Genomic DNA, 12,856 nt, shown 5'->3' on the forward strand with positions numbered 1-12,856 from the left:
TCTTACTTGATTTCTTAGCTCTTCAGGATGCCCCGGTCTTGAGCTTGGAGGATATGGCACTTGAATATTAACCAGCTCTCTTGGGCCCCTCTACCATCTAGAGCCCTATCCCACAGGACTTCTCCGAGCAGGTCCTTGAAGAGGCCACAGTTAGCCCTTCTGAAGTCTAAGGCAGTGTGGGAACATTTCTAGAAGAATGTGGACACGACTATACAGCCCTGAAGTAGCAGGTGACTGCAGGCACATAGCTGCATCCTTGGAGTCACCTTGACAGCATAAAAGAAGAAAGTAGCGCGGTTGCAAAACAGCAAAACAGGGTCTAAAGGGAGTTGCCCAGGTTGGGGGTGGAACTGAGGTGGAACAGAATAGGCCAATCACATGTTAGCATTAGGCGCGTGGACAGCGCGTGGACAAGCCAATGAACCAATGAATGTAAACCAAATCTTATATAAGTTTGTTGGATTTGTGAATAAAGGTCTTCGCTTGTAACTCTTATAGAGTTGTATGAAGCCTGTTATCTTTGCCGCCGGCAAGGTAGTGATCCTGCTTGTGGCTCTGTGCCTGCTGCAGATGACCCTGAACTCCACCGTCTCATGTTCACTACATCCAAGGCTGCCCGCTACCTTCACATCCTCGACAAGTCTCTCCTTCTTTACCAGTACAAGGCCCAGCACTACTCCTCTCCTTGTGGGCTCCTCCACCATCTGCATCAAGAAGTTACTGTCAGTGCACTGGAGGAACCTCCTGCACTGCGCACGCCTGGCTGAGCAGCTCTTCCAGCAAATGTCAGCGTAACTGAAGCCCCCATGACAACCAGAGCCTGTAACTGTGAGGCTACTTCCAGCTGCCTGTAGAAGGCCTCATCAGCCTCCCCATCCTGATCAGGTGGCCTGTAGTAAACACCCACAACTCTGTCTCCCATATTAGTCTGCCCCTTGGTCCTTACCCACAAGCATTCTCCTCACTCTTCATCCCCCCAGGGAGAGCTCGATCCATTCCAGTCGCTCTCTCACATAAAGAGCAACTCCCCGCCTTGCCATGCTGACCTGTTTTTCCCAAGAAGGACACAGCCATCCGTGACAGCGTTCCAGTCCTGTGAGCTGTCCCACCACGTCTCAGTAACTGCGATGAGATCGTGGTCCTGGGAGCGTGCACAGATCTCTAGTTCCTCCTCCTTGTTCCCCATCCGGCGGGCGCTGATGTACGGGTGTTTCAGAGGAGGCCAAGCGTGCAGGCTCTCCTGGAGGAGAGCGGGAGGATACCCCATTGTCACACGCAGCCCTGGGATGGTCTGCCTGTCCGTTACTGTCTGGTGGTAGCTGAGGAGCCTTGGTGCCCAGCCTGGTTCACTCTCAACAGGCGGAACAACGTGGAGCCACCATGTTTAAAGCCCTTCTTATCTGTCAGCGGGGTCTTGTGGGATGTGATTTACTTTCACATTTGTTTGACCAGCATTTGAACTTTGGTTATTTATAGAACTTCCGTTATTCCTATTTTTTGGCTTCTACCATGCAATGCCACAAATCCTGGCAGTCCTACAAATCAGCATGTCTTAAACCAGCAATTCCTACAGCCTCTTCCTAAACTGCAGCAAATTCCTGGTATTAGCTCTTTGGCTGGAGAAGATCTAATCATCTGAATTTTCTTTCTAAGAGCCTCATCCCAACCAGAGAAGCAAACTGGATAGTTGAATATTGAAGAATTATCAGGTACACTGATTTGGTAAAAAGCAGTGATTATAATTCCACCCACCAAATTATTTGGAGATGTAAGTCCGACTAGCACCTCCCAAAAAAGGATTAATACTTGTGTTTTCTCAAACTAACACAAGAATCAAATCAGGTCAACCACAGGGACTAATACATGGATGCTACCCCGGCTTCAGGGCTACACAGCATCGCCCCATGGCCAGCTGGGCTGCTGAGAAAGGTTCCGTCCTCCTTCCCGCATGGACAGCAGGTCACAGCCCTCATCAGTCGGTGGCTGGGCACAGAGAACAGTGGGCAACTCACAAAACCCCCGGTCCCACCCGCACCAAGGTGGGGCCTGTCCTCACAGCAAAGGTAGAGCAGGGTGTTGATCAGACCTGTGTGATCCTCCCTGTTCCCAGGGAAAAAGGCTGCTGCATCAGGCAGCGAAGGCACCTCAATAAACAAGTTTTTCCTCAATGCTGGTCGGTGTCAAAGATGCTTCAAACAAATCCTGCTCAGATTTGGTACGTTCTTCTGCATAGCTGTGGATGAAAGCCACCTCTGTCAAAATGTGTCTCGTTTTCTAACAGTGAGACCTCTTTTCCAGGGTTTTATGCTTCTTTTACACTGTTCTAGCTGTTGCTGCTTTTTCTTCTCAGACTGGGCAGATTGCTGTGTTGCAGCAGAGCTTTATTTTAAAGGTCTGGGTGAGCCTCCTCCCCAGGAACACGGTGCACTCTCACTTAAAACTTTTAAATTCTAATATAAGCAAACCCAGAGCCCTCTGGATTTGCCAGCTTGTGCAGGAAACATGGGTCTCGTCCAAGCTCTTGCCCAAGGTTATGGCCTTGTCTGGAGCCTTGAAAACATGTTCAAACGTTGGTTTTGCAGTGTCTTCAGCAGCAGCTTAACAATCTCCACGACCCCCTCTTCCAAAGCGGCGCAGCCTTTCTAACCAGGCTTTGCATTACAGGCCCAGTGCCCACCCCACGCCAGAGGCTAAGGGTAGGGCCAGGACTGCAGGCGGTTTGGGGCTCCTCATCACCGAAAAGGGACTGGTGGGTGCTCAAGTCTCTGCTCCAAGGTACCAGATCCAGCCCTGGGCAGGTGTCCTGCCCCACGCCACCCTGCAGCCCCTGCCGCGATGGCTCTCAGAGCCAGCTGCACAGCATGGCCCAGGAGTGTGGCACTGCAGCTGCTGGCCGCTCTCCCATGCTGCAGCCTCGGACACAGTACCCCAAGGCCTCGGACAAGAGCATGGCCTGTCAAACAGGTCCGCCTGGCATCTCCCAGCACCCTACAGCAAAGGGCTGGGCTGGACTGGACCAAGGCAGACTCCAGTCAGGGAATTCACTCGTGCAGTGCCAGCAGCCCCTACAGGGGGGCATCACAGGGACCACTGGGCTTGCTCCATGCAGCCCCACGCCCGCCCACTGGAGAGGCCAAAGGGTCTTCCTTGGCCTAAACATCACCTCCTCCCTTGACCCTCACCAGGGAGGTTTCTGTGTGCAGACATGAGAAACCTGCCCATAAATGACAAAAAGCCCTGGGTTTGTCCAGCTTCACCTCAAATACAGAATTTTCTGCCAGCTCTCCTGGGTGCAGGTCAGGAAAGCTGCTCATAGCATCCGAGGAAGCCAGGACCGGGGGCTTCCTGTCAGGGAGACAGCCTGGGCTCCTCAGGACCTCCCACCTCCTCCAGTAACGACACAACAGCCCAAAGTTTGTCTCACATTTATTTACATAATTGCACAGCCCGTTTCCCCATGACACTGGAACGTGGCGGGTCAGAGACACTGATTTCTCACATCCATGAGCTGAACATCTCTGGGAAGGAAGAGAAGACTCCAAGAGTCACTGTTGGATTTTGCAGGGGCACACAAACAACTCCAATTATTGGCAACTACAATAAAGACAACACAGCTGAGAGTGAAGCCATGGCTGCACAGCAGCACAGGGCTGGGCCCCAGCTGCCCCCAGCCAGGGACTTCCGGCTTCCACAGTTGCATATTTGGATCATCTGTGGGTTTCCTAACTGGAACACTGGCTCCATTAAGTCCTTACTAGGGGAACGTGGTGTGGGAGTGCACATCCTTTGTTACCTGCCAGAACCAGACACATTGCAAGACCAAGCTCCTGGGAGGCAGCCAGGGCTGGAAAGGTTAAACTAAACCCCCAAATTTTTCTTCACAGGGAATGTCTGGGTGACAGAGGGTTTGTGGGAGAGGGGGCTGAAGGAAGGGGTACACAGGACAAGGCACAGAGCAGTGGTGCAGCACTCACTGCCAAGGGAAGGGGGGTGCAGAGAGAGGCAGCGCCTGTGTGAGAGCTCCACTGCACAAGCTGATTTGAAGCAGGGTGTTACTGCTGTGCAGGGATTTAACTGCAGCTGGGCTGAGAGGACTCTGTACTACAAGCCTCCAGGAGCACTGTGGGCTGTCATCCCTGCATGACAGGGAAAAGGGAAGGTACCCATGGGTACATGGCAGAAGGGAAGAGACAGGCAGGAAGGCTGGCAGAGAGAGGGGAGCAGACATGCACAGCCTGGCTGTGGCAGAAGACTTTCACCCCATGAGCAAACAAGACCCTCATGCTCAGAACAGAGACCAGCTCAGACCTGCCCAGAGGGGCAGAGAGAGGCTGCTGCAAGATGTGCTTGGTGGTGGGACATCACCAAGTCGCACAAGAACCCTGGGACAGGAGACAAAGGAGGAGGGCAGAGCACACGCCAGGCCCCAGGGGTGGAGCAATCCTACCGGGAGACAGGACACTGGCCCCTGCTGCTCAAGCCACCAGTAACTTCCAGCCCAGGGTCAGGGAATACAAAGCATCCTGCTTTGCAGCTAAAGAGAAGGGGGGACAGCACGTGGTGTTTTAAATTCATGAAGTTACAGGTCTTAATCTAGCAAGGCATCAGACTGACCCGCTTGGCTTCAGCAAAGGAGCAGAGCGATGTGGTGTGTGACCACCACCACCCAGAGCAAGGACACAGGCACCTTGGAGCCTGGCCTCCTCCCTGCTATCTACCCTCACCATCGCGGGACGGAGAGCCAAGATTCACACCAAGTAGCTGCACAAACACCTCTGGAGCACGTAGCAGGGCACAGCCAACAGCATCCTTACCGCCTGCTCCACTCACGGGGCTCAGGAAAGCACAGCACAGACATCTGGCAGGGCAGTGGTAGAGAGCCAGCTCAGGGAGACCCTTGGCAGATGGGGCACTCCAAGACAGAGGAGTTCATTAGCTGGATGTGCTGGAAATGCAGGTGAATGAAGGAGGAAGAACACCAGGCCCCACAGGAGTAGGGACCGAGAGCCTGTTCTCTGTGAACCAGTCAGCTTGGTGTGTTTCACTAGAGGACACGTAACAGGCAGAGAGCGCTTTCAGGGATGAACCAAACCACAGCAGCTCCTCCGGCTGCTGCCGAGGAATGTGCAAACAAAGCCACCTGCCTCCTGTTGAGCAGCTGCAGAGCACGGCCTGCCGCGTAAGGTATGTTCGAGAGGTCCAGCCTCAAGATGGTGAAAGGACATCAGCAAACAGAGACTCCGACTCTCACCTTTTGGGGTCAGGAAAGCTCCTTCCTGAATCTCTTAAAAGCAAAAGGCAGAGGTGGGTTTAATTAGTACAAGCCATCACTTCCCACCCTCAGATCCTCCATCTACCTTTGCCAGACATACCAAGAGCTGAGCGCATCCGAGTCCTGGGGATGAGCCAGGATCTGCAAGGAAAGCATTTTGTGAGATCGCGTCTGCACAGGAAGAGATCTTCTCATTCCAAAACTTATTTTGAAATTCTCAAAATTACAGTACTTTACAATACAAAATGTCTCCATTCAGTATTATGTCATTTTACTCCTTCTGGGATTATAATAATTATTAAAAACACACAACTTTCTATAAAGGACAGAAACACCACGAAAGAGACCAAGGAGTAACAGGAAAGGCTGCTGCAGTATTATCAAAACCAATTTAGTGCAAAGGAGAAGGGGACTTTCAAGAACAGTCGATGAAAAGTGTTCTTTATATGCTCATTTGGAGAAAAGGCATAGATTTAACCTCTGAATGAGATCAGGCTGCCAGCTTCTATACTGAAGCTTAGAACATCAACACAAAAAGACTGAAACAATATGCATGGCCATTAAAAAATAATATTATATATAGATATATATATAGAGAGGGAGATATTTTCCATGTATGGTATTTAGTTATAGGAAAGTGTCCCTGCAGACAGGCATATTCTGCCATCTGGCTCTTCTGGGCCATTTCACGTGACAGATGCTGATTATCTGTCTATTTGCCACAGTATAAAGTATGTGCTGACCGCAAAGTCCCTCCAGGTGGGATGATTGTTTTCTGGTGCCCCCACAGTTGCCGCGTTTTCTGTGCGCATGGGGACACCCATTCGCTTCTGCCAGCCCCAAAGGGCTGCCCTTGCCCCAGCAGCCACGTGGCAGAGCAGCCGAGGCACGGCTCAGACGGCGGTTTCATCCGCGGTCTTCTTCATGAGCTTGGCAGAGAGGAGGGAGTGGGGCACAGGGTGAGGGCTTCGCGAGGCTGGGATCATCAAGCGGACTTTCTGGTTGGTCCTTCGCCACTCCGAGTACAGCTGGCAGTGGTAGCGGAACGAAACCTGGCGGGTGATAATGCATTCGTCTGGTTACCAAACCCCCGTCACAAGTGCCAGAGCCCATACAGGGCCACTGAGAGACAGTCACCCATCCGCCCTTTGCGTGCTCTCTGCACCTTCCTTGTCCGTTCACCAGCACCCCTCAAACCAAGGGAGACAGCACTGACCCTGAAATGGTTTGGGGCACTCCACTTGCCAAGCCTTTGACAGGGCATCAATTAATTCCTGGTAACACCAGGCTGAGCATGGCACAGCCAAAGGGGCTTTTTGGGCAGCACCAGGACAGTGGGACAGAGTTTGCTCAGCTGGGTTGGGGTAGCAGGCCGGGAGATGTGGCAGGGAGGAACCACAACTCACTCCTTTATCCCAGCCACAGGCTGAAGGGCGAGCACATTTGTCTGGGCAAAACAAGGGGTTCACAATAGGACTAGCCTCGAGTGGCTGAACTGAACCAGCCTCCTCCCATCCAACAGATCCTGCTGGAACTTCCCTGCCTGTTGCATAAGTGGTGTCTCCTCGGCCTGCAACAACAGGACATCAGTTGGTCTCATTTTTCTGACAATGCTGTGGGCTGGGAGCCTTGTCCACCCGGAGGGAGACAGGAGACGGTGCAAAGGCTGGAGGGGACCTGAACCAGCCTGGGCTAGAGGCGTGAGCTGGCCCTGCAGTTTCGGAGCAGCCCTGCAAGGGGGAGCTTCGAGCTGTGCTTCCCCAGTGGGCTGGACTCCTTGCTGCATCCTTTTGCAATCATAAAGACCACTATGGACTTTCTCGCAGCTCCTGCCGACTCCTTAGCTTTGAAATCAAGCTTTTCTAGAATTTCTTGAAGAAAAAATAAAACCAGCATATATTTCCCTTCTACTTATTTTCCTAGGGATTGTAAGAAAATTAAATACTAAATCAACTCATCAAAACCAAGATTTCATACTTTGTAAAATATAGAAAACATTTAGCTGGCAAGTAGGAAGTACCAGGAAGTATATCTGACAAGGAAAAGTCAGTATTCCTGTTTATTTGGGACAGGTCTCAGACATCTGCTATGAGAATCGGAGCTGTGCCACAGCACTGAGGTAATTCAGCTTATTGATCTGGGAACTCCACTTTTTCCTGTTGTAGAGGGACAACTGTGGGAATAAGGTTGTTTGATGAAAAACAAGAAGCAAATACATCTTGCAAGATTTCAGAGGCAGCATGTGAATGGGGAGCTAATGGTGCAAACCTCAAGGAAAGCTCCTGCTCCACAGGAAGGAGCTGCAACCTTGGCCTCTCTTGCAATCCTCACACGGATTAAAGCCATCACCGCCCACTCACCTAATGGTCCTTTGTGCCACACAGCCCATGGCAGCATGGAAGAACTGCAGCTGAATACAGTACATGTAAATAAAGGGGCTTCACTTAATGCCCTTCTCTGTTCAAGGAAACATGAAGCATAACACAACTACGGCCATTTTAGTCAGGTCTCATATTTCACCAAAAAAAAAAAAAAAAGCACAACTACAGCCATTTTAGTCAGGTCTCATGTTTCACAAAAAAAAAAAAAATATCTTTCTGTTTCCTCCAGATTTCCAGCTAGTCCAGACCAGCCCTGGAACAGAAGAGATGGAAGCACTTCCTCTTAAGGTTTCCAGCTTTAGCTTGGCTTTCTACACAATTGAACCTTACACAGCACATACATGCAGCAATGGAGACTTTCCTCAAGAGCTCCATGTGCACTGCAATTGCTGCACGTTATGACAGCGGCACGGATCAGGCCCTCCCACTGCAGGCAAAGCACAGACAGCAGCACCAGCTCACCCTCCCCTGGCACGTCCGACTTTGTGGGAGAGTTGCAAAGAATGCCCTAACCACACAGAAAGCTGTTACTCTGAGAGATCAGAGCATGAGATGTCAGGGAAATGGGCTGTGGCATTTCTACTGTCTGCAGAACTGCCAGGTTTTGGAGTCCCACCATTTCTCCTCCAGCAATTGCACTTCTTCCCTTCCCAAAACGGCGCTTCCCAGGAAGCAGCTGGAAAAGGGTACTGACAGGGCATGAGCACACACAGGGCTTTGAACAGGAGAGCCGAAATGAAGATCCAAACCCAGAAACCCACCTAGTAACAGAACACAGAACTGAATGGGAAACAGAGGGAAGTCCCTGGCCTGGGAACCCCTGGAGAGAGCTGAGATAGGGGAGCCCTGATGGCTCAGGGAACAGCAGGGCAGAAAGCTGCTCCCCAGCCCTGCTGCATCTCTGGGGTCCCAGATAAGAGCACTCCCAGGTGGGTTACACAGCAATTCACATTTGCTTTCCTGCTCTTCTGGACTTGCTCCAAGCTGCAAGCTCCTGGCTGCCTAATTCAGCATGTCCAAAAGATGAAAAACAAGGCATCTGCAGGAAGCTCTTTCCCAGCATGGATCAGTGCAACTCAGACAGTGCGAAGTGCAGGTTCCCACTACTCCCCAGTGCCTCCAACCCTGCCAGCGCAGCTGTAAAACCGCAGCAGTGCGCCAGGGCAGGCTAGCTACCCATCCTTGGCTCAGGGCTTGAGTCTAAAAGCTCAGTATGAGAGAGAAGTCAGAGGTCTACCCAGGGCAAGAGCATTCCCTGCACACACCCTTCTGTGCTACTGACATCTTAAAAATATTGTGCAGGAATTTGCTTAGTTGTGGGCCACAGAGACCCCCCAATAGCCAGTCTTGCATATCCTTTAACCTGTGCTGGGCAGCACAAAGCATGGAGGCACATGATGGTAGATTATTTAGGGGTCAAACATTTTCCAGATTTTATTTCTTCCCAAACCACTCAGGTACCAAGTTTGTTTTTCTTCACAGGAACAGGCACAACAGCTGGACCACTGCCTGTCCCCAGTCCCAGCCCCTGCCACGCTCAGGTATGTCTGTGCCCAGGTACATGACATCCTTGGGGACACTGCTCCCAGGTCAATCTGGAAAGCAGATGATCAGGAAGTGGTTTCTCATTCTCAAGCAACAACTTTAGCAGCTCTCATGTGAAGACAATTAAATGGACATTCAAGAGAAAGAGCCCAAGCTTTTTCTCACAAAGGGAGTCAGAAACATCTGGCTGCACTGATGCAGTGTGAGCCAGTACTTCAATCTCCCCTTTGAACACAAAGAAGGCTCTGGGCAGCAGACACTTACCAGTGTCCAAAGGACATAGATTGTGAAAAGTGCTATAGTTAGTGCTATGAGTCCAATGGCCTCCAGTCGGCTGTTGAACTGCAAATGATCCTGGGCTCCACGCAGACACAGCCAGCCAGAGATCGCAGCGAGGGGAGTAATGAACAGGAAACACACCATGTCACAGAAAAGGGTCCTCTTTTCATTGCGGGGGCCGGGATCCTTCAGCCACTGCAGGAAGGAAGGGAGAAAGGGCATTAATCAGCAGCATGCAGAGCACACAGTGTGCTAGCAAAACAGGACTGCTATGCTGGGAAGCTCTTGCATGCTCTCTGCAGTTTGTATGTACCTGGTGCATATATTTGACTCACATAAGCCTTCATAAAAACAGAGCTGGAGAGCGTGAAGTATATTCTTTACAGCCAACAAGGGAAATGGAAGAGACAACTGAAGAAAACGTGGAGGGGAAGGCAGTTGTAAATGCAGGAACTACCTGGGTCCTTCACTGGAGTAGCGAGGAGCAGGCAGCAGCTGGCAGACAGAGGGTGCTCGGTTCAGTAAAGCCTGGCTTAACAAAGATCTGACAGGTCTTGGACTGAGCTTCAACAGACACATACCCAGGGGTCTGCAACTGGTGTAGGGACTACAGGAAAACAGGGCACTGGGGTCTGTGGCCAGGCCAAGCCATAACGGCAGCTGTCCCAAATCCAGCCCTCTGGTTCCTTTTCGACAATTATGGCATTTTACAGTTTCACTCCTGTTTTAAATCAAATCTGAAACACCCAGGTCCACCTGAGAGGCTGTGCAAGACAGCTCTGTAGAAGGAGTGTTCTCAAGGGTACAGCACTGTCCTCAGGGCTTGAGCAAGCCACGGCAGTGCTGCTCACCACAGAGCCCAGCACCCAACCAGGGCCAGAAGTGGGGAATGCAAACACTCACGCACCAGTACAGCCACACACCAGCATTTTCACTGAGATGATGACAGAGAGGAAAAATGCATATCATGTCAGCAACTAAGAAACCAAGACCGGAGGAAAAAAAAAAAAGGCAAAAAGAAAGTAACTAGCAGAAGTCTTTGCACCTAAGCAGACAAAGCAGGACAGCAGCCAAGGGGCCAATGTTGGGCTGGCCCTGGCAGAGGAAGGTAACACAAACCCGTTTTCTTCTGACAAAACCACCTGTGCCCACATCTGCATCTTTTTCCCAGAGAAAGCCTTTGACCACTTCTAAAGAGAAAGCAGCATGACTGTCAGGTGAGGAGGGACACAGATTGGCTGGCTAGGGGAAGATGCCCCACTGCTTCTCCCAGATGTCAGTGGATCACAGGTGACCATGAAGGGACAAGGCATGGTTGCCCAGACACAGCTGCTGAAAACTCCACCCTGAGGACTGCAAAACCTCAAAGAGCTTTCCACTGCTGGTGGTCAGCTGCTGGCCACCACAGTACAGGAAGTAAAACCTGCCAGGACCAGGACAGAACCAAATCTGGTGTATTCCTTCCCATTTTCAGGCTTGCTTTCTTGCCTCCCAGTGATCCATCACAGTGGAAGTTACTGCACTTTGCTGGGTCACCAAGAGGCTTTGCAAGCTCTTCTCTCTTGCAGCTCTCGAAAGTTAGCAGGTTGCAGCTCTGTTGCAGGCAGGTTTCCCTCACCAGGCAATCTCTAAATATTCACTACTTTTAGGATTCCTGACTTCCTTCCAGTGTGGGTTCATTTTAGGTACCGGACTTCAACAACAGCAATTGTTCCAGTTTTCCTGGGATTATGCTATTTTCAGCCTTTCCTTTTTTAGGATAGCAAGCAGCTGTGGTTCCTACCAATACCCAGAGTTCTTACAGCACATTTTTATTTGGAGTTCTGTACGCTGGGCTGTTGGAGCCTTCCTTTTCCTGCACGAGGACGACTGTACTCATTTAGGATTTTTTTTTCCTCAAAAAAATAGAGAACATGATCGAAAAGGCACAATGAGAGCAGGGAAGGGAATATCCCCAAGCAGCCAGGTCCAGGCAGGCACATCTTACTGTCAGATTTAGAGTAGGATGCCCACTTTTGAACAGACAACATAAAAAGGGACCCATCTGAGAACTATGCACACAAAGCTCCTTCCTTAGAGGGAAAACCACAGTTTAAATGGCAATACAGAAGGTGATGACAGGTATGCAAGAAATTAATGGGACCACACCAGTCAAAAGAGAGCACAGGTCACCCGAGGCCTTGGCTGGCCAGAAAGACAAGCAGAAAGTGTTGGCCCAGAAGGGGAGCATGGAAGGGTGCACACAAGTTAGTGCAGACTTAATTACAGAGAGTGTCTAACGTGAGGGATGTACAGAGAGACACAGCAGAGGGGTGAGGCCAGGATGAGAAGCGCAGACAACTTTTGTTGAAATGAGAAAGAGAAGGGGAGGTGGCAAATCCAGGCAAGGAACAGCAACATGACTGGGGTGATCAGAGCCATGGCAGCAGCATGCTCTGCGGACACTGAGCTGGCCAAGAATAGAGTAGAGGATGCTGCAGCTACAGATAAGTGCCTGGTCAGGAATTTCAGCTGGGAGAACTAATAAACAAGATATTTTAGAGGTGTGACCTGAAGCATCTGAGAAAGAACAAGTGAAGCTAGAGAGCAAGCTAGGAGCTGAAGAGCACAGACTGACCTGGGGACCAAGCAACAAGTCAGAAGCATTTTTAAAGCCATTCTGAGCACCACTTGATGGCCAAACAGACAGAAGGAAATTTCAGAGTAGCCACAACTGTGGTTTGGACAGGAGCAAGTGGGAGAAGACAGGCAGACCTGCAAATCGCCCCTTGTGTGGCTCTGCAGGAGAGATTAGTGGTGATGAGCTGTGTGGGGAAGATAAGGACCACACACAGAGTCCTGAGCAACCCTAAGAGGAAGCGAGGGAGAACGGCAGTACATCTATGCAGTAAAGCTGCTCCTACAAACAGTGCATTGGCAACCCCATCAGTCAAAACCCTGGCCATGCACCTGGTTTTCCTTCCTCCAAGCAGCACAGGGCTGCCCCAGCCACACAGCACTCAGGTGGATACAGAGCACCCCACCCCGGAAAGAGGACATCTTGGGTTACTTTTGACCCTTGTACAGTAAGAATCTCAGGGAGTGAAGGCACACAGTTATTTTACTGCACTTTATTCTATTTATATTCCTTGGGACCTTTGAAACTCCTTCTTCCTCCTTAAGATGGGAGCCAAACATGTAAAGGCAGGAAGCAAATTAATTTCCTTTTGAAGTAGTTGATTTATTTTGCCAATATGCACTGACACAGTAAAAAATAATACAATGGGCCACCCTGAGGGTGCAGGATTTCTGGCACAGCAGCACTTTGGTGCATATAGGGCATAAAATTAACCTTGCAAACAATCCAAAAAGCGGTCAGTCAGGTGAAACACTTTTTGTA

At 50.6% G+C, this 12,856-nt stretch overlaps 1 protein-coding gene across 1 annotated transcript in view; it reads right to left on the reverse strand.

The window, feature by feature from the left end:
• Positions 1 to 6,165: 6,165 nt before the first annotated feature.
• MARCH2 (membrane-associated ring finger (C3HC4) 2, E3 ubiquitin protein ligase) overlaps positions 6,166 to 12,856 on the reverse strand; it is a gene marked incomplete at its 5' end in the record, with an annotated part of 22,045 nt that continues 15,354 nt past the window's right edge. Inside the window, 2 exons of the mRNA XM_010157904.1 lie at positions 6,166 to 6,324; positions 9,463 to 9,672. Coding sequence (XP_010156206.1) covers positions 6,166 to 6,324; positions 9,463 to 9,672 — 369 coding nt within the window. The remainder of the gene's footprint in view (positions 6,325 to 9,462; positions 9,673 to 12,856) is intronic.

The sequence above is a fragment of the Eurypyga helias genome, unplaced genomic scaffold, assembly GCF_000690775.1.
Source record: "Eurypyga helias isolate BGI_N326 unplaced genomic scaffold, ASM69077v1 scaffold7698, whole genome shotgun sequence".
NCBI lineage: Eukaryota > Metazoa > Chordata > Aves > Eurypygiformes > Eurypygidae > Eurypyga > Eurypyga helias.